This window comes from Pelodiscus sinensis, unplaced genomic scaffold, assembly GCF_049634645.1.
Source record: "Pelodiscus sinensis isolate JC-2024 unplaced genomic scaffold, ASM4963464v1 ctg162, whole genome shotgun sequence".
Classification (NCBI taxonomy): domain Eukaryota; kingdom Metazoa; phylum Chordata; order Testudines; family Trionychidae; genus Pelodiscus; species Pelodiscus sinensis.
Genome location: NW_027465865.1, coordinates 48017 through 74714, shown reverse-complemented (window position 1 = coordinate 74714; position 26698 = coordinate 48017). Strand labels below are relative to the sequence as shown.

The 26698-nt window shown below is 59.3% G+C and overlaps 1 protein-coding gene across 2 annotated transcripts in view; it reads right to left on the bottom strand.

Moving 5' to 3' along the window:
• LOC102450799 (AT-rich interactive domain-containing protein 3A-like) overlaps positions 1–26698 on the bottom strand; it is a 111341-nt gene that overhangs the window by 40226 nt on the left and 44417 nt on the right. For both annotated transcript variants that reach the window (XM_075915760.1, XM_075915761.1), the window contains exon 2: positions 645–717. In XM_075915760.1, coding sequence (XP_075771875.1) covers positions 645–717 — 73 coding nt within the window. The remainder of the gene's footprint in view (positions 1–644; positions 718–26698) is intronic.

The window sequence follows — 26698 nt, the reverse complement described above, 5'->3', positions numbered from 1 at the left end:
CCCCAGACCCACAGCCCCTGCCCCCCAGCCCTGCCCGAGCTCTCGCCCCAGACCCACAGCCCCTGCCCTCCCAGCCCTGTCCCCGCCCCAGACCCACAGCCCCTGCCCCCCAGCCCTGCCCGCGCCCTCAACCCCCAGCCCCTGCCCCCCAGCCCTGGTCACACCCTTGCCCCCCAACTCCCAGCCCCTGCCCCCCAGCCCTGCCTGAGCCCTCACCCCCGACCGACAGCCCCTGCCCCCCAGTCCTGCCCCCCCAGCCCTGCCGGTGCCCCTCACTCCTGACCCGTAGCCCCTGCTCCTCCTGGGAACGGAACCAGCCAACGGAGCCGCCTCCAGCCCCGCTCCGGAGCCTGCAGCCAGAACCAGCAACCCCGCCCCAGCCCCATAACATCCCCGGTGGCTTCCGCCCCAGAGCCGGCCCCAGCAAGCGGCGCCGGCAGAACCAGCAACCGTCCTCAGCCCCATGGCGACTCGCCGGGCTCCTGTCTGTCTCGGCTGCCAGGGGGCTTGTCCCTGGCCTCCCTTCCCTGCCCCAGGCCCTGCGCCCGCCGTGAGCCGGGCACAAAGGCTGGGAGAGCTGGGAAGCAGCAGCGCGAACGGCCCCGGCCCGGATCCCACCCCGTCTGCACCCGCCGCGGCCTCACCTCTCTTCTGCATGAAGCCAAAGAGGTCGTCCAGGAACTCCTTCCGCTTGGGGTCGTCGTCCAGTTCGTAAAGCTGCAGGCGGGAGAGAGGCGACAGGTCAGCCCGGCGGGAACCGCGCCCGGCCTGGAGCAAACCCACCTGTCCTGCAGGGGGCGCCGGAACGGCCCGGTTCACACCTGCGTGTGGCGCCACCGCCCTCTGCAGGACAGCATCGGAGCTGCTCCGCGGTGTGTCATAGGCCCCCTCCTGCCAGAGTCCCCTGTCCTGGGGCGGATGGGGGCTCTGACCCCCACCGGCCGTTCTGCAGCGCCCAATGAGAGCAGCACGGGGGCTCTGGCCGTGACGCCAGGCAGGCACCGGGAGGCGTGTGCGGGGGGGTGGTGTTGGCAGCTGCGATCAGCCCTAGAGACGCTGGTTCCAGCCCCCTGCTGTCCATCCCAAACACATCGCCGACTCCTCCAGCTCACCCTCACCCCGAGACCCCTCCCTTCCACCGCAAAGCTCTGCCCAAGGGGGGGCCCGGCTCCCCGGATGCCAGCAACCCCCCAGGCACCTTGGGGGGGCATTTCTGGACACACGTGCCATGACACCTGTCAGACACCTGAGATACATGGGTGGGTTTTCACCCTCTGGACCGGCGGCCTGAGCCTCTCGGAGATTCTTCCACCCCCACCACCCGTCCGTCTCTCTGCACCTAGAACACGCCCACGCCGGCACCCCGCAGCCTGCTTCAACAAGGGAACCCAACAGACACCAGCCCGCCGAGCACCCTCCCCCGCCTCCTTTGTGCTAGGGACCGCCTGGACTCACCGAGAAATCGGTCTTCTCCAGCCAGGACCTGCAGAGCAGGACAGTCCGGGACACAGACCGTAACCCGCCCAAAACTGCCTCTGCCGAGCTAGGACTCCCCACCAGAGCGGGAGAGCACACGGACAGGCCCCCCAAATCCTAGAACCCCAGGGCGGGCAGAGACCTCAGGAGTCACCGAGTCCAGCCCCCTGCCCCAAGCAAGACCAATCCCAACTCAATCAGCCCATCCAGGGCTTGGTCAAGCCGGGACTTAACCACCTCTAGGGATGGAGACTCCACCCCCTCCCTAGGGAGCCCAGCCCAGCGCTTCCCCACCCGCCTGGGGAAATCGCTTTTCCTAATCTCCAACCTAGACCCACCCCGCTGTAACTTGAGCCCATTGCTCCTCGTTCTGCCACCTGCCCCCACTGAGAACAGCCTCTCGCCAGCCTCTTTGGAACCCCCTGCAGCAGTGGTTCCCAACGCGGTGCCCGCATCGTGGGCATTTATGTGCACCCGGCTAGTGACCAGGGCCGGCCCGAGCCATTCTTGGGCCCCGGGCTCCTGATGCATGTGTGGCCCCGCCCAGCCCGGCAGCCCCAAAAGGCTGGGGACCACTGCCCTACAGGACGCTGCAGGCTGCTCTCAAATCCCCCCTCACTCTTCCCTTCTGCAGACTGAACAAACCCAAATCCCTCAGCCTCCCCTCGTAGGTCGTGTGCTCCAGCCCCCGAATCATTCTGGTCGCCCTCCGCTGGACCTCTCCAATGCGCCCACATCCTTTCTGTAGTGGGGGGCCCAGAACTGGATGCAACACTCCAGATGTGGCCTCCCCAGCGTGGAATACCCAGAAGAACCTGCTTCAGTGCCGGAACAACCCCCCTTCCCCATCTCTGACCACACACCCCTGGCTCCCCCCTTCCCCATCTCTGACCACACACCCCTGGCTCCCCCCTTCCCCATCTCTGACCACACACCCCTGGCTCCCCCCTTCCCCATCTCTGACCACACACCCCTGGCTCCCCCCTTCCCCATCTCTGACCACACACCCCTAGCTGTCCCGTCGCCCCCCACTGGAAGCCCTCTGGGGTCTCATCAAACAGCGACAGCCCTCACTCCATGGGGGACCCCATCCCGAACCCCCTTATCCGGCCTCCAGACAGCTCCAGCCTCTCCGCATTCATCACTGCAAGCCAGCTCCCCACAGCCCCGTTCACACCATCTCAGAGCAGCCCCTGCCGGACCGACCGCCACGGGGATCAGTACCCGCAATGCGCCTGCCACGGCCCGCGGGTCCCACACACGCCTGGCGCCTGTGCCTCGCGCAGTGCCCCCGGCGCCCCACTGGGGGACACGGGACAATCGCTCCCTCGACGCGCTTACGCAGGCCCGCGTCAAAGGTCGAGAGCGCCCCCTTGGGGGGAGCCAGGCCTGAGCCCCTCTGAGAAGGGGCGGAATGGGGGGGCTGGCGCTAGTGTTCCCCGGCCAGGCCCTCAGAGCCGCAAGGGGGCTCCGGTGGCGATTTAGGGCCCAGGGCTCTGGCGTTTGCGGCCGCGGTGGTGGCTGGGAACCCCGGGTCCTTGGAAATCCCCAGGCCCCACGGCAGCTGCCCCCTTCTCCTGTCCGCAGCCTTCAGAAGTGGGGGTTTAAAGTCATCACTTTGCTAGACACTACAAGCCGCGGCCTGAGCAGAGACCCTGGCTTTATTACTATGATCCGTGACTCACTCACCCCCGCCCAGCGGCTCCCCCACTCTGCCCTTCCTCCCTGGGACTGCAAGCGTCAGAGGGCCACGCCACGGGATATGAGAGAGGTCTGTAAAACTGTGAAGGATGTGGAGACAGTGAATAAGGACGTGCTATTTACCCCTTCCTATAACACAGGAGCCAGATGAAATTAACAGGCAGCAGGTTTAAAACAAGAGGAAGTTGTTCTCCATAGAGCACAGCCAACCTGTGGAACTCCTTGCCACAGGATGTTGTAAAGGCCAAGAATATAACAGGGTTCAAACAGGAACTAGATACATCAATGGCTATTAGCCAGGATGGGTGGGAATGGTGTCCCTCGGCTGGGAATGGGCGACAGGAGAGGAATCACGAGATGGTTCCCAGTTCTGTTCACTCCCTCTGGGGTACCTGGCCTTAGCTGCGGTGGGCAGACAGGACCTGGACCTTGGGTCTGACCCAGCCTGTTCTTGGTGCAGACGAGAGCTGGTATGTGGTCTCTGGTAAAGTCACTTGCTGATGTGGCCAGCGACTGAAATTCCCCCACTTCGGCGCCACCTCATAACGGTACAGAGCACCCAATGGGAACGCACCGTAACAAGCCTACAGCCGTCGGGGAGTCTGAGCTGTGCCCGCCCCAGAACTTCACACAGAGGGGCTGGAGCTCAGCTCCATCTGCGCCACACGCCCCGGTCCCCAGCCACTTGTGCCAAAGGCGAGCGACTCATCCATGGCTGGGAGCAGTACGGGGTCTATGACCCACAGCCGTGCAGTTGTAATTCTGCTCCAGTGGTAACGTCTGCACCAGCCAGCGCCTCGCCGCCCCATGCCTGAAAGCCGGGCGAAACGCTGCCCCCGGCAGGAGAGCTGGGGTCGTCGTAGGCCACTTTCTTGCTGAAATCTGCCAGGTTTGAGCTAGAGGGAGGTGACGACTGTTCTCTTCGAATCCAGCTCTCCCTCTGAGCTACGTGCCCCCTCTGAGCTGGCTGCCCGCCCCATGGTCCACACGGGGCTTCGGGGCCCAGTCCCTCCCAGCTGGGGCGTTAGGAGCCTGAAAACCTCTTAGGCAGGGTCTTGGCCTGAGTGAGCAGCCCAAGGGCACTCAGGAAGTCGGTGGCAGAGCAGGGATCTCAGCATCCCAGACCACGGGCCTGTCCCTCCCTGTCTGGCTGAAGGACAGTTCCCTGCCGCGGCCCCACAGCTCTGGGCTTTTCACTGCGGGTGTCCCACCCCCCTTCCGTCTGCCAGGCAGGAGAAGGGCTCGCCGGTGTCTCCGTCTGGCTTTCCTGGCTCAGTTTCCGTCGGGTCCCCTCGTCCGTGTGACTGCCGGGTGGGCCGCTGGCTGGCACAGGCCGTGGTGGGGTGGGAGGCACATGCTGAGCCGCTCCCGCGGACACGAGAGCGCCATGGGGCCCGGCTCTCCTGCCGGCACGGCTGGGTTCTCGGGGGCCGGCCCCTCCTGTGGGCTCTGGCAGCGCCTCGGAAGCAGCCGCGGGCGGGAACGGGCCGACTGTCCCTTTGCTCCAATGCCTCCTGCCTGCGGGACTGACCCAGCCAGGCCGGGCCCGGGGCTGGATCCTGCCTCCCACGTCTGCCCGGGACACTCCTGGCCCCGCTGCGTGTCCCAGGGGCTCAGCCGGGCACGGGAGCGAAGCGTCACTGGAGCTGAGCCCAGCCCGGCCTGGCACGACTCCAGCTGGCTGGGGGCCTGCAGCCTGGGAAGCGGAGCTAACGAGAGGTGTTTCGGGAGCTGAGGGCCGCAGCACCGCGCTCGGGAAGGGGAGCAGGGGGAGAAGGGCCGGCGGCAGCCACACGCCGGGGGCAGGGCCGGACCAGAGGGGGATTAGTGCAGCCATGCCCGAGCGCCCGGGATGTTCCCTTCCCCAGCCCGGAAGCCTCCCGGAGATGAGACACCAGGGGCCAGGGGGTCGGGCGCTGCCCACGCAGACCCCTAGACGCTGGAGGGTTGCGCTCCTCCCTGCCGGCCAGGCCCAGCGCGGGGAGAGGGGCCGGCACGGTGCAGGGTGGGGAAGGGGGCTGGCGCCCAGGGAAGAGCTGGGACGGAGGGACGTGGTGCCCAGGGGCCGGGCTCCCTGCATATCTCCCCAGCTCCGGTTCCCTGGGCGCTGCTGGTTTCATAGAATCATAGAACACTAGGACTGGAAGGGACCTCGAGAGGTCATCGAGTCCAGCCCCCCGCCCTCAAGGCAGGACCAAGCTCCGTCTACACCATCCCTGACAGATGTCTATCCAACCTGTTCTTAAATATCTCCAGAGAGGGAGATTCCACCACCTCCCTTGGCAATTTATTCCAATATTTGACCACCCTGACAGTTAGGAATTTTTTCCTAATGTCCAATCTAAACCTCCCCTGCTGCACTTTAAGCCCATTACTCCTTGTCCTGTCCTCAGAAACCAAGAGGAACAAATTTTCTCCTTCCTCGTGACACCCTTTTAGATATTTGAAAGCCGCTACCATGTCCCCCCTTAATCTTCTTTTTTCCAAACTAAACAAGCCCAGTTCATGAAGCCTGGCTTCATAGGTCATGTTCTCTAAACCTTTAATCATTCTTGTCGCTCTTCTCTGGACCCTTTCCAATTTCTCCACATCTTTCTTGAAATGTGGCGCCCAGAACTGGACACAGTACTCCAGCTGAGGCCTAACTAGTGCAGAGTAGAGCGGCAGAATGACTTCACGAGTTTTGCTTACAACACACCTGTTGATACAACCTAGAATCATATTTGCTTTTTTTGCAGCAGCATCACACTGTTGACTCATATTCAACTTGTGGTCCACTATGACCCCTAGACTCCTTTCCGCCATGACACTTTTCCCTGCCTGACACCCCCAGTGTCAGGCGCCTTCGCTCGCCCCGTGGCAAACGCCCCAAGCAGCCCATGGGCAGGACGGCCCCCCCATCCTGAGCTCAGCCCGCGGGGCCCAGGCTGGCCGGGAGGATACCTGGGGTCCTGGAGCCAGCAGCAGGGGTCCCTCCCCCTGCACTCACTGCTCCCGCCTCAGCCCCCCCAGTAATCCCCTGGGCTGCATTGCTTGGGGAGGGGTTTGCGGGAAGGGGTGCAGTGGGGGTGTGGGGGCGGGAAGAGGTGGGGCAGGGGCGGAGCTTGGGGGAAGCAGGGAGTGGGATTGGGGGAACAGGGCAGGGGCGGGGCGAGGACGGAGCAGGGGACAGAGGTGAGCCCCGGGCTCCGCTCGCCCTAGAGGTGACCTTGCAGAGGGCGGCCCCCAAAAGAGCCAGGGAGTAGCAGCAATAGGTCTGGGCAGGAGGGGGGCAGGTTTGTCCGGAACTGGGGAAACTTTCGGGAAAGAAGACGCCAGCACAGGCCAGACGGGCGCCAGCGGGACCAACACGGAACCAGATTCCCGCCGGGTCCGATTGAAAGGCCATGCGGAGGGGCGAAGCCGGCAAGCCTGGGGACCCCTGATTTCTGTGCCCTCCGGAGGAGAGGGTGGGTGCTGGGAACGTACAGGAGGAAACTGAGAAACCGGCCCCTTGGCGAGAGCCTCATTCCACGGGGAGACCAGACTCCGGAGGGATGTTCTGAGTGCTCCACGTCTACAAACGCTCCACGTCTAAAAACGACAGGCGGGACCCGACCGCACCGACGCACCGGGCAGGACCCGACCACACCGACGCACCGGGCAGGACGGCTTTTTCGAAAGACAGCGTCTAGACTCTCTTTCGAAAAAGCAAGCCACTTTTTTGAACAATCTTCTTGTTGTCTAGATGCTCTTCTTCTAAAGAGGCTTTTAGTCTAGACATACCCCTAGAGAGGAAAATAGAGAGGAGCATAAGCGTGGTCAAATTAAATGTAAAAATATAATAAGAAAAGCCAAAAAGGAGTTTGAAGAACAGCTAGCCAAAAACTCAAAAATTAATAGAAAAATGTTTAAGTACATCAGAAGCAGGAAACTGCTAAATAGCTGTGACGGCGCGTTGGGGGTTCCCCGTCTCCTGCACCCCGAAATGGCACAAACAGACTGCACCAGCCGGTGGAATTGAGGGTGGTTTATTGCTCCTCCAGCACAGCGCAGCACAGATGTAATCTGGTTACAGGAACTGGGCTAGGATGCCTCAGGCCCCCCTTGAGATGGGGGAGACTGGGCCCCTAAACTCCAGCCCCTTCCCCTAGGCTCTCCTCCATGCCCTCAGACAGCCAGCAACCAACCCACTAACTTCCAGCCCTGCCCCCCAGCCAGGGCCGCATTCCACCTTCCTTTGTTCCTCTCCATGGGGGGTGTCTGGCCACTGGTTTGCACAGTGACTCATCCTGTTTGGCTGGGTCCTGGTACCCACGGCAGCCAGTGGGGCCACCCCAGAGCCAGCAGCATAGAAACCAGCCAGGTACCCCCACTACGTCACAGTTCTCCCCCCTCCGAGAGCGAACTGAGCAGGGTCACTCCGCTCGTGACCTAGGGAAGTTCGGGTCCTCTGCGTGGGAACCCGCCCTGGGGACATGGGTGCTCCCCTTGACTCGGGCCGGCCGTGGCGAGGCCCCACATGAGCTGGCTTCCCTCTGTCCACTCGCCACCCTGCTCCAGGGCGACTGGCACAGGCCTGTCCTCGGGGGTCACACCCACCCTTCCGCTGGCCTTGATCTCTAGCCAGGGTCTCTCGGGCCGGGGCCATGAGCCCAGTGAGCCTTCTCTGGACAGCCAGGGCGGCTTCCACCCCCGATGCTCCATCCAGGGAGGACTTCCCCTCCCATAACTCTCTCAGCAAACCCAGCGGGTCCTCTATCTGGGGTAGAGACCCCCAAGCCGCTTTCCTCCTGTCTTGGGCCTTCCCGCCCCTCTGGCAGGAGTCACAGGACCGGCAGTACCGCTGCACGGCTGTAAAGATTCCCGGCCAATAGAAGTGCTGGAGCAGCCTCAGCCGGGTGCTCCGGATGCCCCGGTGGCCCCCAACGGGGACGTCATGGGCCAAATACAGCAGCTTGAGGCGATGCTTTTGGGGGACGACCAGCTGCCGCTGGAGCCCCCATGCCCTCACCTTCCTGGGGGGAAGCCATTCCCGGAACAGGAGTCCACGCTCCTGCAGGAATCTCTCCTGGCCACCTCTCCCCCGGGGCTGAGCTGCACGGAGGCCAGCCTGGTCCCTCAGCCTCTGCAAGGAGGGGTCTGTCTGCACCTCAGCCTGGAATTCAGCTGCTGAGGCAGGGATCGGGACCTGTTCCCCCCTTTGCCTAGGTCCGGAGTCCCAGCCTGGCTGGACCCCGTGTCCACTGGGATGGGACCCTGAGGACTTTGCCGGGAGTCCTTCCCTGGACCCACGTTGTCAGCCCCCCGCTGGCTCTGGCTCCGGGTAGTGACTAGAGCCCGCTGGGATTCATGGGGCCACTCCTCTAGGTCAGTCCCCATCAGCACCTCGGTGGGCAAGTGTGGGTGCACCCCCACTTCCTTGAGGCCTTCCTTCGCCCCCCATTTCAGATGCACCCGGGCTACAGGCACCTTAAACGGGGACCCGTCTATGCCCTTCAGGGTCAGCTGCGTGTGGGGTAGTATCCGCTCTGGGGCCACTATGTCGGATCGGGCCAGAGTCACCTCCGCCCCCGTGTCCCAGAAGCCCGTCACCTTCCTACCATCCACCTCCAGGGGTATGAGGCACTCGCTCCGCAGGAGCCGCCCTGCCCCCACCCGGTGCACGGAGAAATCCGCCTCCTGAGAATCAGACCTCCCAGGGGAGGTGCACTGAGCATCCTTCCCCTCTCTCTGAGCTGAGGTTTGCCTGCCAGCCCCTGCCTCTGGGGCAGCCTGCCCTTCCTCCCGCCCCAGCCAGTTAACCCTGGAAAGTCCCCGGTCCTGGGACCTGGTGCACTGAGCCCTCTTGTGGCCTTTTTGCCCACAGCGATGGCAAGTTAGGCTTTGGGCTGTCTCTGTCCAGGCCCTGGCTGGTTCTCTGGGGCGCAGACGACCTGTTCCTTGGTCTCGCCCCGTAGTTGACTCCCTCCGTTGCTCAGCCGAGATCCGGTCTCTGCGCGGTTCCCTTTCTCTCCGGGACTCCTGTTCACACCCGGACCGGCTCTCCGTGAACTCATCCGCCAGTCTCCCAGCCTCCTGGGGGTTCTCTGGTCTCCGGTCCTTGAGCCACAGCCTCAGTTTGGGTGGACACGCTTCATAGAGCTGCTCCATCATGACCAGCTTGAGCAGCTCCTCTGCAGTCTGGGCTCCGACTCCAGACACCCACTTGCGGCAGTATTGCGCCAGGCGGGAGGCCAGATCCACATAGGTCTCCCGTGGCCCTTTCTGTACCCCCCGGAACTTCTTCCTGTACATCTCGGGGGTCAGCCCGAACTTGTGCAGCAGGGCCTCCTTGACTCGGTTGTAATCCCCTGGCTGTAGGTCCTCCAGCTGACTGAGCACTCCGGCCGCCTCCTGGTTCAGTGCGGGGATGAGCTCCTGCAGCCAGTCAGCTGGGGGAACCCGTTGCAGTCCACAGGCCCTCTCAAAGGCACTGAGGAACCTGTCTATGTCGCCCATGTCCTTCAGTTGGGCCACCACAAGCCTCTCCAAGCGCCTGGCAGTCCTGGGACCCTGGGGCCCATCCACTCTTGGCATAGCCGGTGCCCCGCCGGTTCTCCGCTCTGCCATGGCCAGCTCATGCTGCCGCTGCCTCTCTCGGTCCTGGCGGTCCCTCTCTCGGTCCTCTACTTCTAATTCCTTGATCCGCAGCTGGATCTCCAGCCGCCGCAGCTCTGCTTGGCTGGCCCCTGCCCTAGATGGGCTACAGCTTGCAGGCCTCCTGGGGGAAGCTGTCTCATCTCTCCGGTGGGTTCCAGCGCTCCTCCCCCTCTCTGAGCCTGACACACTCTCAGGGGGGGTCTGGCTGCTTCCCCTGGGGACAAGATCCTGGCCCTGTGGCTGGTCATTCTCTTCCAGCTGGGCAATCAGCTGGGCCTTGGTTGCTTTCTGCACAGGCAAGCCCCTCTCTCTGCACAGCCCCACCAGCTCTGCCTTCAAGAGTCGGGCGTAGGCCATCTGCCCGCTGGTCCCCTCGGTGCAGACTCACCAGTCTAGTGCTGCAGCGCCCCACGATTCCCAGGAACCGCTTCGCTCTGTCTCCAACACGCCTGGCTCCAGGGCTCTTGCTTCTACTGCGCCTTGTTGCTCGCCGCTGGAAGCTCCATCCACGGGGTGCAGTGCATCCCGCTCCTGACACCAGTGTGACGGCGCGTTGGGGGTTCCCCGTCTCCTGCACCCCGAAATGGCACAAACAGACTGCACCAGCCGGTGGAATTGAGGGTGGTTTATTGCTCCTCCAGCACAGCGCAGCACAGATGTAATCTGGTTACAGGAACTGGGCTAGGATGCCTCAGGCCCCCCTTGAGATGGGGGAGACTGGGCCCCTAAACTCCAGCCCCTTCCCCTAGGCTCTCCTCCATGCCCTCAGACAGCCAGCAACCAACCCACTAACTTCCAGCCCTGCCCCCCAGCCAGGGCCGCATTCCACCTTCCTTTGTTCCTCTCCATGGGGGGTGTCTGGCCACTGGTTTGCACAGTGACTCATCCTGTTTGGCTGGGTCCTGGTACCCACGGCAGCCAGTGGGGCCACCCCAGAGCCAGCAGCATAGAAACCAGCCAGGTACCCCCACTACGTCACAGTAGCCAGTGGGGCCCTCAGACGACTGAGATGCTAAAGGAGCACTCAAAGATGATAAAGTCATTGCAGAGAAGCTAAATGAATTCTTTGCTTCAGTCTTCATGGCTGAGGATATTGGGGAGATTCTCAAACTTGAGCCATTCTTTTTAGGTGACAACTCTGAGGAATTGTCCCAGATGGAGGTGTTATTACAGGAGGTTTTGGAACAAATTGATAAACTTAACAGTAACAAGCCACCAGGACCAGATGGCATTCACCCAAGAGTTCTGAAAGAACTTAAATGAAAAATTGCTGAACTATTAACTGTGGTTTGTAACCTATCCTTTAAATCACCTTCCGTACCTAATGACGGGAAGATAGTTAAAGTGACGCCAATATTTAAAAAGGGCTCCAGAGGCGATCCTGGCGATTACAAACCAATAAATCTAACATCAGTACCGGGCAAATTAGTTGAAACTATAGTAAAGAATAAAATTGTCAGACACATGAATGAATATAATTTGTTGGGGGAAAGTCAACATGGTTTCTGTAAAGGGAAATCCTGCCTTACTAATCTGCTAGAATTCTTTGAGGAGGTCAGCAAACTTATGGACAAGAGGGATCCAGTGGATATAATGCACTTAGATTTCCAGAAAGCCTTTGACAAGGTCCCTCACCACAGGCTCTTAAGTAAAATAAGTTGTCATGGGAAAAGAAGGAAGGTCCTTTCATGGACTGATAACTAGTTAAAAGACAGGAAACAAAGGGTAGGAATAAATGGTCAGGTTTCCCAGTGGAAAGACTGGGATTTTTCAGCTTAGAAAAGAGGAGACTAAGGGGGAATATGACAGAGGTCTATAAAATTATGACTGGTGTGGAACAAGTGAATAAGGAAAAGTTATTTACTTATTCCCACAATATAAGAACTAAGGGAACCCAATGAAATGAATAGGTAGCAGGTTTAAAACAAACAAAAGGAAGTTTTTCTTCATTCAGCGCACAATCAACCTGTGGAACTCCTTGCCAGAAGAGGTTGTGAAGGCCAGGACTTTAACAGGGTTCAAAAAAGAGCTAGATAGATTCATGGAGGTGTTGTATCATGCAAGCAAGGTAGTAACAAACTTCAACAGGCCTTTATTTACCAAAGGTGATACCTCTTTACAAAGCTGCTTCTGCTCCCCTCTGTAGCTCTCACTCAGACCTGGCCCATCTCCTCCCCCCTCCTTCCCGTTTCCTGTGCTTCCAGATTCTCAACAGCCAGTGCTCCCAGTTCTAATAATTACAAGCAGCATCTAAAACACCACAGGAGGTAAGGCCCATCGATGGCTATTAGCCAGGCTGGGTAGGAATGGTGTCCCTAACCTCTGTCTGTCTGGAAATAGGTGACAGGGGAGGGATCACATGAAAATTCCCTGTTCTGTTCCCTCCCTCTGGGGCACCTGGCATTGGCCACTGTGGGCAGACAGGACCCTGGGCGAGATGAACCGTTGGTCTGACCCAGTCTGGCCGTTCTTATGTTCTTATCATTATAGGGAGGAAAACACCAACGCAACGCACCACAGGAGCATTTCACTTCAAAAGGGGGAAGGACCCAAACATGGGGAAGCGAGTTAAACGCAGATTCAGAGAAACAGTCACAAGGGTGAAACGCCTTCAAACTGCATGGAAACTTTTGTAAAAAGCCCACAATAGAGGCTCACATTCAATGTATCCCCAGGAGCGGCCCGAGGCCGGCTGCGGCAGCTGGCGCCCCAGGCGGAACACGCGATCGGCGCCCCCGCCTGCACGGCCGTCAATGGGGTGACGTCATCATCGGGCACCGTTGAAGGTGGCGCCCTAGGCGACGGCCGAGTCAGCCTATAGTCACGGGCCGCCCCTGTGTATCCCCCCAAGCAAAACACATATTAAGAGGACCCCCCAAAAACCCCAAAACAGCCACCGTGATTAACCAACGGAGTAAAAAGGCAGCTGGAGGCAGAAAGGCGTCCTTTAAAAACTAGGAGTCAAATCCCACAGAGGGATACAGAAGGGAGCGTACATTCTGCCGAGGGTACAGGTATAATTCGCTCAGCCAAGAGAGAACTGAAAGAGCAACTAGCCACAAACACAGCAACGGACAGCACCATGTGTTTTCAGTGCGTCGGAAGCAGGAGCTGGCCAAACAACCAGTGGGTCCCCGGACAATCGAGATGCTAAAGGAGCTCGCAGGCCATTGCAGAGAAGCTAACTGAATTCTTTGCGTGAGTCTTCACTGCCGATGAGTTGCAGCAGAATCCCACACCTGAGCTCTTCTTTTCAGGGGACAAATCGGAGGGTTTGGAACAAACCGATGAACGAAACAGTAATAAGTCACCAGGACCAGGCGGGATTCACCCAGGAGTTCTGCAGAAACAAACGTGAATTTGCAGAACTAGTAACCGTGGTCTGTCCCCTCTCACTTAAAGCAGCCTCTGGACCAGCAGACGGCAGGATAGCTAATGTGATGGATTTTTAAAAAAGGCTCCATCGGCGATCCTGGCAATTGCAGGTCTCTATGTCTAATTTCAGTCCCGGGCAAACACAGAACAGACTTAGACCCACAGTAAACACAGGACCAGCACAGTCCAGACACACAGATCAACACAGAAAGAGCCAACAGGACTTTTGTAAAAGGAAACCACCAATCTGTGAGAATTCCTTGAGAGCAGTGGTCACCAGGCAGTCGATCGGGATCTCCTGGGAGATCCTGGAGCACCTGACAGGTGATCCTGACTGGTTTGGCCACTTTAGCTGCCCCTCCCCTCGCCGCCCCTCCCACTGCTGCGCAGCTCCTGCCCTTGGAGCTGTTCCCCCAGGAGCTTGCTGTGCAGGGGAGGGAGAGGAGGGTGCTGATGTCAAGGTGCCTCCTTCCTCCACCCTGTATCCTGTCTCCACAGAGCAGAGAGGGGGCACTTCAGGACTTGGGATGGAGTTTGCTGGCTGCTTTGGGGAGTGGTGCAGGGCCAGGACAGGGGGGAGCCTGCCTTAGCCCCGCTGCATCACCCCCCAGGAGCCACCTGAGGTCAGCAGGGCCCAGCTGGAGCCCACATCCCAATTCAAGTCTTGAACCCCAAGCCTCTGAGCATCCCTGCATCCAAACGCCCTCCCAGAGCCTGCACCTAGAACCCCTCCTCCATCCCAACTGCCTGCCCCAAGCTCAGCTCCGAGCCCCTCCCACACTCCACATCCTTTAGGCCCAGGCCAGAGCCTGCCCCCCGACCCTCTGCCCCCCACCTGGTGAAAGGGAGGGGGCATAGGGGAGGGAAGGAGGCGGGGCAGAAGGAGGCAAGGCTATTTGGGTTGGGGGTAGCTCTTGGATTGCACTTCAATTCAAAAAGCGACCTCGTGCTTAAAAAGGCTGGAGACCCCTGGGAAAAGGGCCAACAAGCATGCGTGCAAGGGGGTCCAGTGGATGTCGCGTCCCGGGGAGGTTCCGAAAGCCTTTGGCAAGGGCTCCCAGGCAAAGGAAGGAGCCGCGGGTCAGAGGGAAGGCCTCTCGTGGGTCAGTAGCTCTCTGCTGGGCCTGGCGCTGTTCAACACGTCCATAAACTGCTGAATCTGGAAAAAGGGGTAACTGGGAGAACTTCTTCCAATTCTAATCCCTCTTTTGAGAAGGGGCCACCAGGCTCAGGGGTGGCGCCCCAGGCATTTAGACAGCGACAGGATGATATTTTCTATCTTATTAGCGAGCCCTTTCCCAGTGGTTCCTACCGGGCTCTTCGCTTTTTTGGCTGCTGCTGCACATGGACGGAAAGTTTGCAGAGAACTAGCCACAAGACCTTCCGTGAGGGGTAACAGCCAGTTTAGACCCCCTTGTTTTGTAGTCACACTTGGCTTTATATTTTCCAGTGTCCATTATTTTGCATTTATTAGCATCAAATTTCATTTGCCGTTTTGCTGCCCAGCCACCTGGTTTTTTTGCTGCCCAGCCACCTGGTTTTGTGAGATCCTTCAGTTTGCAGTCTGCCCTGAGTAATTCTGTACTGCCCGCAGATTTTGCCACCTCGCTGTTTACTCCCTTCTCCAGAATGTTTCTACATAGGCTAAATAGGACTAGTCCAGTCCTACCCCAAACTGGAACACACAAAAATCTACTAGCCCGGCCCCCACAGACTCCGGTGTGCGAGGGGAATGCAAAGATGGGCTTTCTGCTTCTCAGTCAACGGCCATGCCAATGAGGGGTTTTTTTCTTGCTTCTCATCTGTGTGCAGCCCCCGACTGATTTTTCTGTGGGCCAGCGGGCCCCCCCCACACAAAAAAGGCTCCCCCCGCTTTAAGGCTGTGTCTAGACTACATGCCTCTGTCGGAAGAGGCATGTAGATTAGACAGATCAGCAAAGGCAAATGAAGCCGCGATTTAAATGATCGCAGCTTCATTTACATTTACATGGCTGCCGCGCTGAGCCGACAAACAGCTGATCAGCTGTTTGTCGGCTCGCCGCTAGTCTGGACGTTCCCCCTGTCGACATCAAAGCCCTTTGTCGGCAGCCCCGTTATTCCTCGTGGAATGAGGTTTACCGGGGCTGCCAACAAAGGGCTTTGATGTCGACAGGGGGAACGTCCAGACTAGCGCGTGAGCCGACAAACAACTGATCAGCTATTTGTCGGCTCAGCGCGGCAGCCATGTAAATGTAAATGAAGCCGCGATCATTTAAATCGCGGCTTCATTTGCCTTTGCTGAACAAACAAATCTACATGCCTCTGCCGACAGAGGCATGTAGTGTAGACGTACCCTAAGAGAGACAGCCGGTCTCGAGTTACAAATTGCCAGAGAAGGAGAATCCAACACCGCCCTTGTAAATTAGCCTTTGGAGCAACTTCGCCCCCCGTTAAAAATGTACCCCTTCTTTGCCATCTGAATTCATCTCGCTTTATTCACAGGAGCGGGGCAGGCTGGCAGGAGCGGGGCAGGCTGGCAGGCTGATGAGTCCACTACTAAAGAGGTATTTGTGCTCCAAGTAGGCACGTGTAGACAGAGATCAAGCGACCCCTCTCTCTCCCTCTGGGACGGCAAATCGACTGAGTGCGCTGCGTCTCTCACGGCAGGGCAGGGTTTCTGAGCCTTAGCGATGCTCAAGGCTCGTCTCTGAACCTTCTCCAGTTTACCAGCCTCCGGCCTGGATCACGGATGCCAGCAGCGGCCGTGCCCCTTCCAAGAGTCGCGTCTTTCCTACGGCCTGCCCCCTCCTGCCTGGCCTTCGCCCAGCATGGCCCCTGGGGTGGGATGTTTTCGGGGCTCAGGCCAACGGGGTCTTGGCACCCGGTGTCCAAAGGCCACGTCGCTTTACCTGCCCCTGCGCATGCCTCTCTCTGCTGCAAGCAGCCGCCCAGGCCGCTGCCCCTTTTGCTGGTGCTCGGAGCGTCTCAAGACAAAACGGCGCAGCGAAAACCTGCAGCGGCTCAGTTCTGCCCGGGGGCCGGAGGAGGGGGACAGGACTCCACTCCCTCTGCGTCCTCACCTGCCTCCCGCTGCCGGCAGTGCCCTGGCCGGGTGGCGGCTACACATCTCGGTCCCTTCTCCCCACGGATGCTGCTTCTTCACCCCCCCAGACCAGACCCGCCAGCTGCATCTGCTGCTCTGGTCAGTTTCACATTCAGTCTCCTGCATGAGTGGATTGCCAGCATCAGCAAACCAGGGAACACTTCCCCTCCCTCCACCCAGAGCTGCCCCGGCTCCTTGACGGTGCCCCGTCTCCCTCGGGCTGCTGGGGTCCCCCTGGCCCCCAGCTGGAAGGCCCTGCTGGGAGGGGAAAGGGGGAGGCATTTGAGGGGAGCAGAGAGCTAGACTCGCCTGCTGCTTTTCTGGGGAGTGTTCCTGTCCGCGTGTAGCATAAATCAGGCAGAGCAGGCATTCTGCCTCTGCTCTCCAGCCCCGCCTGCCCACCGCCTGGCCTTCAGGTCTTGGGCAGACATGGGGGGTTCCTTGTGTAGGCGCTCAGCTGACTGGCACCCCGAGACTGGGGCACTGTGAGATGGGACAGGCCATTAGTCAAAATCCTGATCCACATAGCAAGAGGGAGCTGTCCTGGCCTTTCCATCTCTGGTACCCTTCTCCATTGGGCTCCAAACGCCAGCCAGCCATGGGCCTGAGGCTAGCGAGGACGCACGCCACAGCTTTCCAGACAGGGCGTGGGGCCCGGCTGTGTGTCATAGGCCCTGCACGGCTCACGAAGATTCTCCGGCAGCAGGGGGCAGGGCTGAGCCCGTTACAGCTCAGGTGCATTCAGAGCTGGGGACCCCTCTCAAACCCAACCACCCCGTGGCGCTGACATCACAGCCTGTTGCCCGGCAATGGCTGATGTCACAAATCCAATTGCCTCGCGGGGAGTGGGGGAGTGGAGGGGTCAGACTCTAGGGGTGCAGCGATCCCAGCTGCCCTGTGCTAGGCAGAGAGATGTCCGGCATCACCGGAGCCAGGAACCGACGCCAGCTCCCCACAGAGCCACGCACTAACCACTAGGCAGTCCCGCCCCGGCTTTCAGATACTTGGAGCTCAGCCCTTGGCTCCCCGCCAGCCCCGCTGCGGTGTGTTTGGCTTCGCCGGCGGAGGATTTGTCACATCATTAAACCGTGGCTAAAATCCAGCTCACCACTGAACTGGCAGCTTTCCCGCCCGCCGGCTGACTCAGAGCCTGGCCGAACCCCAGCCGCTCTGCTCCGCGCAGTCTCCCGCTGCCTGGGACTGGTGCTGCCCCCCGGCCTCCGTGCTGCTCTGCAGGCATAGGGCTGAACCCCCGCCCCATGACCCACCTCTCGGTTAGAGACCCTCCCAGACCTGGGCATTGGTCCCTGTGAGAGCCCAGCGAGACAGGACAGCTGGCTGGGAGACCCACCTCCTTTCCCACCACCCAGAAAGCTGAGCAGTTACCGGAGCAACACCACATGGGGATCCACCCGCAGCCCTGCATGGAATCGGCCGGCTCTCCTAGCACGGCTGAGTGGGATCAGGCACTATAGCACATGCAATCCAATGACAGGGCATGATGGGGTTATGGGTCTGTAACCACCAGCCCAACAGGACGGGGTTACGGGTCTATAACGACCAGCCCCAATATGATAGCGTTACGGGTCTATAACGACCAGCCCAACACAATGGCATTACAGGTCTATAACAACCAGACCAAACACGATAGAGTTTCGGGTCTAAAACAACCAGCCCCAACACAATGGGGTTACAGGTCTACAACAACCAGCCCCAACACGATGGCATTACAGGTCTATAACGACCAGCCCAACACGATGGGGTTACGGGTCTATAACGACCAGCCTCAACACGATGGAGTTTCGGGTCTAAAACAACCAGCCCCAACACGATGGGGTTACGGGTCTAAAACAACCAGCCCCAACACGATGGGGTTACGGGTCTATAACGACCAGCCCCAACACGATGGGGTTACAGGTCTATAACGACCAGCCCCAACACGATGGCATTACAGGTCTATAACGACCAGCCCAACACAATGGGGTTATGGGTCTATAATGACCAGCTGCAACACGATGGGGTTACGGGTCTATAACGACCAACCCCAACACGATGAGGTTACAGGTCTACAACAATCAGCCCCAACACGATGGGGTTACAGGTCTATAACGACCAGCCCCAACACGATGGCATTACAGGTCTATAACGACCAGCCCAACACAATGGGGTTATGGGTCTATAATGACCAGCTGCAACACGATGGGGTTACGGGTCTATAACGACCAACCCCAACACGATGAGGTTACAGGTCTATAACGACCAGCCCCAACACGATGGGGTTATGGGTCTACAATGACCAGCCCCAACCCGATGGCGTTACAGGTCTACAACAACCAGCCCCACCATCCTCAGCTCTCATATCATCCTTAGAGCACTGAACACTCCACAAAGAAGGCCAGACTCATTATCCCATGTAACAGATGGGGAAACTGAGGCACGGAGCCGGGAAGGAGCTTCCACAAGGCCACCCACCAGGTCATGACTCAGATGGGACAAGTTAACAGGGACTTGCTAATAACACAGGAACCAGGAGTCGCCCCATGAAATTAGCCGGCAGCAGGTTTAAAACACGTAGACGGAAATGTTTCTACCCACAAGGCACTGCCAACCGGTAGGACACCCTGCCAGGATTCACACGTGAATGAGATCGGTCCCTGGAAGGCAGGGCAGGCAGGGACCCCACCCCGTGCTCAGGCAGGCAAAGGCCGGGAGGCTGGGTGCTGAGCGGTGCCTGGCGCTGGCCATGGTGGGCAGTCGGACACCGGGCGGGTGGGGTCACTGTCCTGGCCCGGCCTGGCCGCTCTGGTCGGCAGAGCCATGTCGCAGGAGGGGGTGACGCGCCCACAGCTCTATGTGAGGCCAGGAAGGTGGATCTAGCACAAGGGTACAGCTCCCCCCACCCTGCCTTCGGCTGGAGGACACACACCCCCGAGCAGGGAGGCAGCTGCCACCAGGGGGGCTGTTACCATGACACCCAGGGCACCCCGCCCCCCAATGGAGGGAGTCACCTGTCACCAAGGGGGCTGTTACCATGACACCCAGGGCACACCCCCAGAGTGGGCAGGCAGCTGTCACCAAGGGGGCTGTTACCATGACACCCAAGACACACACACCCAGAGTGGGCAGGCAGCTGTTGCCAAGGGAGCTGTTACCATGACACCCAGGACACCGCCCTAGAGCGGGGGGGGGGGGTTTGCCACTTGGGCAGGGCTGCAGCCACCCCAGCGTGAGAGCCTGGCCCCTGCACCACGAGAATCCAACCTCCCCCCCGCGGCGGCATCGCGGCCGGGACCAGCCGTCACAACATGGGGACGCACGGACCCGGGGCAGCCCATTTTGTCCGGCCAGACGACCCCAAAGGGGAGGACTCCGCGTGGGGACAGAGCCCCTTGGGACAGGGCTCCCTCCTCAGCCCAGTCCTCGTCCACAAGCCGGCTCCCCCGGCCAGGGATCTCTCAGGGCGCGAGCGGCTCCGTGCAGCCCGGGGCTGTTTGCTCTCCGGGGCGGGGGCGCCCGCCGGGCCCGGCTGTTGACTTTGTGTCCCTGGGCAAAGGGGTCTGGGTGACGCGGAGTTACATAATGGGGAAGACCCAGGCGGCAGGAGCTGATAAGAGCTACAGGCACCTGCCACACGACTGCAGGGTCACCGCCTGCTGCAGCGCCAGGGCTGGGCCACCAGCTGCTGCCACGTAGGCTACGGGAGGAAGCCACCTGTTCCGGCCCCTACGGGAACAGGGACTGCACAGCCACGAGCTCAGGCAAACCCACCCTCGCCCACAGCCCCAGGGGACAGAGCGATTTGCCGGAAGGCTGGAGGAAGAGCCCAGGCCAGTGAGATGACGCGGATCCCCCTCCCGACAATGCAGCTCCCTGGGGGAGGAGCCGGGAAACTGAGGCAGGAAGCAAAGAGCAGCTCCCTTGTGTCCAGGATGCAGCCCGTGCCCCACAGCTCGGACGGCACAGCCAATTCTCAGGGGCCTGGATCCCAAACGCCGGCAGGAGAGGCCCAAAGGGCACCTAGCTCCTCGGCAGCTTTCGGATTCGAGGGGTAAAGAGGAGCTGAGAACTCACATTCGAACCCAGGTCCAGACATCTGGTTCCAACCCACTTGGCTCGAGTCCTCTGTCCATGCACCGAGCTGCAGTAGCAGCGGTGGGATAATCTGACCCTGCATATTACGTCTTATCCTGGGCTCCGATGCAAATCAGCAGATGCCCCGAAATAGGAGATTTAACGTCCCTCCCCCAATGCTTGGCAGTGGTCGGCGATCACTGTGGGCCGTCTACGTGTCCACAGAAGACCACAGCCGCTCTCTGCATCTTGCTCAGTTCGTGGCCTCAGCGGCTTCCTGTGGCAGTGAGTTCCCCAGCTCGTGATGAGTCTCCATGGGCTTGGGGTGAAAAGGTTTGCTCAGACTCGAAGGAAATGGACGGAGATGGCAATGATCGCTGCCGCTCTCTGGAGTGTGGCCGTCTCCTGCCTCCGGAGCAAGACACGGCTTGGAGGGAAAACCACGCAGGGAAACACGCTGGGTGTGTCTCAACTGCATCCCTCTATCGACAGAGAGATGTAGATTAGGCACATCGAAATTGCTAATGAAGCTGGGATTTAAATATCCCGTGCCTCATTTGCATAAACATGTCCGCTGCTTTTTTTTCGAAACGGTGGTTTTTTTTTTCGAAAAAACCTGGCAGTCTAGATGCGGATCTGTCAAAAATAAACCCTTTTTCAGCAGCTCCTATAAACCTCATTTTTGGAGGAATACAGGATCTGTCGAAAAAGGGTTTATTTTCGACAGATCCATGCCTAGACTGCTGGGTTTAAAAAAAAAAAAAAATCCATTTAAGAAAAAAAGTGGAGGCCATGTTTATGCTAATGAGATGCAGGATATTTAAATCCCAGCTTCATTAGCAATTACAATGTGCTTGATTTGCATCCCTCTGGGACAGAGGGGGGCGCTCTCTCCTGGGACTCAGCAGTGCCGTCTCCTGGCCGTGTCCAGTCAGAGGCAAGATTCTGCTCTAGTTTCCGGCCACAGCTGCTGCACAGTGTTGCTGTGGGCTGTTAAGCAGCTGCTGTGCTCTGCTTCAGAAGTGGATGCATTTCAGGGGTGGGTGAAGAACATAAGAACGGCCATACTGGGTCAGACCAAAGGTCCATCTAGCCAGGTGCCCCATCTCCGGTCCACTTCTGCGGCAGCTCCAACACACCCATCTCGTGCTGGCCTGGATGCAGGTGGCCAGAACCAAGCACAGATCCCATGCCGCCCAGAGAGGGGGGGTTCCCCTCCATGATACACGCTCTGGGGAGATACCTGCTTGCTCCAAGCCCCGAATTTCACACGCCAGCCTTGATTTCCTCAGGCCTGCGCCCTGGGAGGCAGCATCAGGGTTCCGGGGGCGTGATGGACGTCAGCAGCGTTTGTTTATCACAGGCCTGCGCACCATTGTCACCTGGCTCTCCTCAGACGCCTCCCCGGGGCCCTGGCTGAGCCCGAGGCCCCCTTGCGCCAGGCGCTGCACCGTCATCCCCAGCCCCATGGAGCTCAAGTGAAACAGACAGAGCTGCATTATCATCAGCCCCGTTCAACAATGGGGAAACTGAGGCCTAGAGTCACATGGGAAGTCTGCGTGTGGGGGGACGGGAAGAGGGGAACAACCCAGCTCTCCAGAGTCCCAGCCCAGTGCATCAGCCACAACCCCAGGCTGCCCTCCTGACACAGCTACAGAGTCGGCACTTGCTGGGCTCCCAGCTCTGCTATCAGGGCCATGCCGTTGTGGGTGCATCTGGTGGGGCACGGAGAGGGAGGATGTATGAGACCCAGACAGGTATCCCTACGCCGCCGGTACCTGTCACCGCTCCGAGACCCAGACAGGTATCCCTACGCCGCCGGTACCTGTCACCGCTCCGAGACCCAGACAGGTATCCCTACGCCGCCAGCACCCGTCACTGCTCCGAGACCCAGACAGGTAACCCTACGCCGCCAGCACCTGTCACTGCTCTGAGACCCAGACAGGTATCCCTACGCCGCCAGCACCTGTCACTGCTCTGAGACCCAGACAGGTATCCCTACGCCGCCGGTACCTGTCACTGCTCCAAGACCCAGACAGGTATCCCTACGCCGCCAGAACTCGTCACTGCTCTGAGACCCAGACAGGTATCCCTACGCCGCCAGCACCTGTCACTGCTCCGAGACCCAGACAGGTATCCCTACGCCGCCGGTACCTGTCACCGCTCCGAGACCCAGACAGGTATCCCTACGCCGCCAGCACCCGTCACTGCTCCGAGACCCAGACAGGTATCCCTACGCCGCCAGCACCTGTCACTGCTCCGAGACCCAGACAGGTATCCCTACGCCGCCAGCACCTGTCACTGCTCCGAGACCCAGACAGGTATCCCTACGCCGCCGGTACCTGTCACCGCTCCGAGACCCAGACAGGTATCCCTACGCCACCAGCACCCGTCACTGCTCTGAGACCCAGACAGGTATCCCTACGCCACCAGCACCCGTCACTGCTCTGAGACCCAGACAGGTATCCCTACGCCGCACGCACCCGTCACTGCTCCGAGCCCCAGACAGGTATCCCTACGCCGCCAGCACCCGTCACTGCTCGGAGACCCAGACAGGTATCCCTACGCCGCCAGCACCTGTCACTGCTCTGAGACCCAGACAGGTATCCCTATGCCACCTGGCCCCAGTGATAGGCTGAGACCCAGACAGGTATCCCTACGCCACCTGGCCCCAGTGCTAGGCTGAGACCCAGACAGGTATCCCTACGCCACCTGGCCCTAGCGCTAGGCTGAGACCCAGACAGGTATCCCTACGCCACCTGGCCCCAGTGCTAGGCTGAGACCCAGACAGGTATCCCTACACCACCTGGCCCCAGCGCTAGGCTGAGACCCAGACAGGTATCCCTACGCCACCTGGCCCCAGTGCTAGGCTGAGACCCAGACAGGTATCCCTACGCCACCTGGCCCTAGCGCTAGGCTGAGACCCAGACAGGTATCCCTACGCCACCTGGCCCCAGTGCTAGGCTGAGACCCAGACAGGTATCCCTACACCACCTGGCCCCAGCGCTAGGCTGAGACCCAGACAGGTATCCCTACGCCACCTGGCCCTAGCGCTAGGCTGAGACCCAGACAGGTATCCCTACGCCACCTGGCCCCAGCGCTAGGCTGAGACCCAGACAGGTATCCCTACGCCACCTGGCCCCAGTGCTAGGCTGAGACCCAGACAGGTATCCCTACGCCACCTGGCCCTAGCGCTAGGCTGAGACCCAGACAGGTATCCCTACGCCACCTGGCCCTAGCGCTAGGCTGAGACCCAGACAGGTATCCCTACGCCACCTGGCCCCAGCGCTAGGCTGAGACCCAGACAGGTATCCCTACGCCACCTGGCCCTAGCCTAGGCTGAGACCCACTTCCAATGCCTCCCCTAGAGATGGGGCTTCATCTGCAGGCTGAGCACGGTGAGGAGGCTGGAAGTTCCAGAGTCCCTTATTCAGGGCTGCCTGGGGGCTTGGGGCCAGGCCCAGGCGGAGCAGACACGAGCCCCGTCCCCACGACTGTGAGGGGTAGGAGCAGCTCAGCCGCACATGGGAGGCCAAGGAGTGAGCCCGGGGGGGCCTGGCCGCCATGGAGTGGGGAGGGGGGCCCCTCGCTAGCTACGTGCCTGGGCGCCGGCCTGCGGATAAACAGCGGACTTTAGATCTGTCAGTCTGTTAACCTTCATCCGGACAAATATTTGCACTGGGGGAGGGGGAGGGAGCGGGCGGGGGAGAGGTGAAAGCAGGGAGGTGAAAGGGGACCATGTCTCTGGATTTCCTCTGGCCGGGAAAGCCCCCACCAGGGTAGCGGCTGGGGGAGCTGTGGAGCGGAAGGGCTGGGGCCCATGGCCTGTGGGAGAAGAGCGGTGCAGCCACTGAGCCCAAGGGGTGATGGATGGGCCAAGCCAGTACCTGCTCAGCGCACTGGCCATGCTTGCCGTGTGCTTCTGCCCCGTACTGCGAGAGGCGCAGGTGCGCACGCCACTGCCCTCTAGTGCGCCGCATCGGAACTGCCGAGCTCTGGGTCAGAGGCCCCCTACTTCTCCGTGCCCAGGCAGCCAGGGCAGGGACGGGGGCCGAGGGATGTGACTTCACTCCCTGCCACGCCTGTGAGGGTCTGCGTAGTCGTGGCATGTGGTGCAATACCGGCTGAGAAGGTCGCGGGGTCTGCACTAGGAAAGCGCCATTAGCGAATACCAACCATGTTTTGTAACCCGTCCTCTGCAGCTGCTCCTGGGCCAGATGACTGGTCGGTCGCGAATGTGACGCCGGTTTTTAAAAAAGCTCCAGAGGCGATCCTGGCAATTACAGGCTGGTAAGCTCAACTTCAGTACTGGCTTCTGAAGCCACCTGACAGCTCTTTGGGGGCTGATGTGAAATGAGGTTCTCTGTCCAGTTCCTAGGGCCTACTCTCTGGCTGCAACTGGTGCCCTTCTTATCCTCTGCAGAGCGGCCAAAGTCTTGTGCCTCGGTTTCCCCATGTGTGATACACCAGCCTTTGTGAAGTGCTTCGTGAGCTGTGGGTAGCAAGTGATCGGGGGGTGTAAGTGCTCAGAGCATGAGCATTATGCCTTTATGTAGGCCAAAGACACCAGCCAAAAAAGGCTCAGAAACTCCAGCCAGACAGACAGCCATCCCTTGCGACTTCCAATCCAGTGTGGTCATTCTGCTCCGCTGCTCCCGGCATGGCCCCAGAAATGTAGCCGCAGATGCTGACTCTAAAGTGGGCAAGATTTGCGTGGCGGCTTGCAAAGTCTGTCTTTAACCAGAGAAAGACGGAAGGGGCAAAGTGACAGCAGGGAATAAAGGAATTTGCAAAACCAAAGTCATGAAGATCAGGGAAAGGAGCCACCGGCAAATTGGGACACACGCAGTGCAGGAAACCTGGATCACATATGTCCCAGAAGGCCAAGGGAAAGAGCTCATGGCTTTAATGTGGATAAATACAAAGTAATGCACATTGGAAAACATAATCCCAACTGTACATACAATATGATGGGGGCTAATTTAGCTACAACCACTCAAGAGAGATCTTGGAGTCACTGTGGAGAGTTCTCTGAAAACATCCACTCCGTGTGCAGCAGCAGTCAAAAACCAAACAGAATGTCAGGAATCATTAAAAAGGGGATCGAGAATAAGACAGAGAAGATCTTAATGCCTCTGTATAAAACCATGGGACGCCCACATCTTGAATACTGCGTACAGATGTGGTCTCCTCATCTCAAAAAAGATATATTGGCATTGGAAAAGGTTCAGAACAGGGCAGCAAAACTGAGGAGGGGTTTGGAACGGGTCCCATATGAGGAGAGATTAAAAAGACGGGGACTTTTCAGCTTAGAAAAGAGAAGACTAAGGGGGGATAGGACAGAGGTCTTAAGATCATGACTGGTGTGGAGAAAGTGAATAAGGAAAAGTGATTTACTTATTCCCACACTATAGGAACCAGGGATTGCCAAATGAAATGAACAGGTAGCAGGTGTACAACACACAAAATGGAAGTTTTTCTTCACTCCATGCACAGTCACCTTGTGGAACTCCTTGCCACAGGATGTGGTGAAGACCAGGACTTTAACAGGGTTCAAAAAAGAGCTAGATACATTCATGGAGGTTAGGTTCATCAATGGCTCTTAGCCAGGCTGGGTAGGAATAGTGTCCCTTGCCTCTGTTTATCTGGGAATGGGCGACAGGGGAGGGATCACTGGATGATTCCCTGTTCTGTTCCCTCCCTCTGGGGCACCTGGCACTGACCACTGTGGGCAGACAGGACACTGGGCTAGATGGACCGTTGGTCTGACCCAGCCTGGTGGCTTGGATGTCCTTATCAAGCCATTCACAATTCCTTTCCAAAAGCCAGGGGGCAGGGAGGCGGCGGGAAGGTCCGGACTGAAGTCCACGGGGTGGTGCAGATTTTCGAAAAGGGAAGGAGGAGCGATCCAGACGATTCTTGCTGAACGGTTCTGACGTCAGTCCCTAGGGAATTCCTGGGGGAACATGAGCAAGGGAAGAGCCGTGAATATCTCCAGGCGGATGGACTTGGTGGACAACAAGCAACAAGAGATTCGAAAGGAAGAAAAATATTCCCGGGGAAAATCAATTGCTCTGCAGGGCAGGCCCCGTTCCAGACGTGGCGGAGGAAGGAAGTGAGCGAGATGCGCTGTACCAGGGGGTCCGCGTCTCACCCAATACTTGCAAAGCTGAACCTGGTGCGGGCGTGGAGCCTGCAAGGTGCGAGGAGGGTCCCTGCAGGCGCTGAACGCAGGCAACGCTAGCCAGCGAGGTACTGAACTGGGAGGTGTCCGGAGCAGGGACGGGATGAGAGATGGTCCCCGATGCTCCAGAAAAGCGTGAATGGCCTGGTCATGAAATTCACAGCAGACGTGAGGCGGAGAGGAGCGGC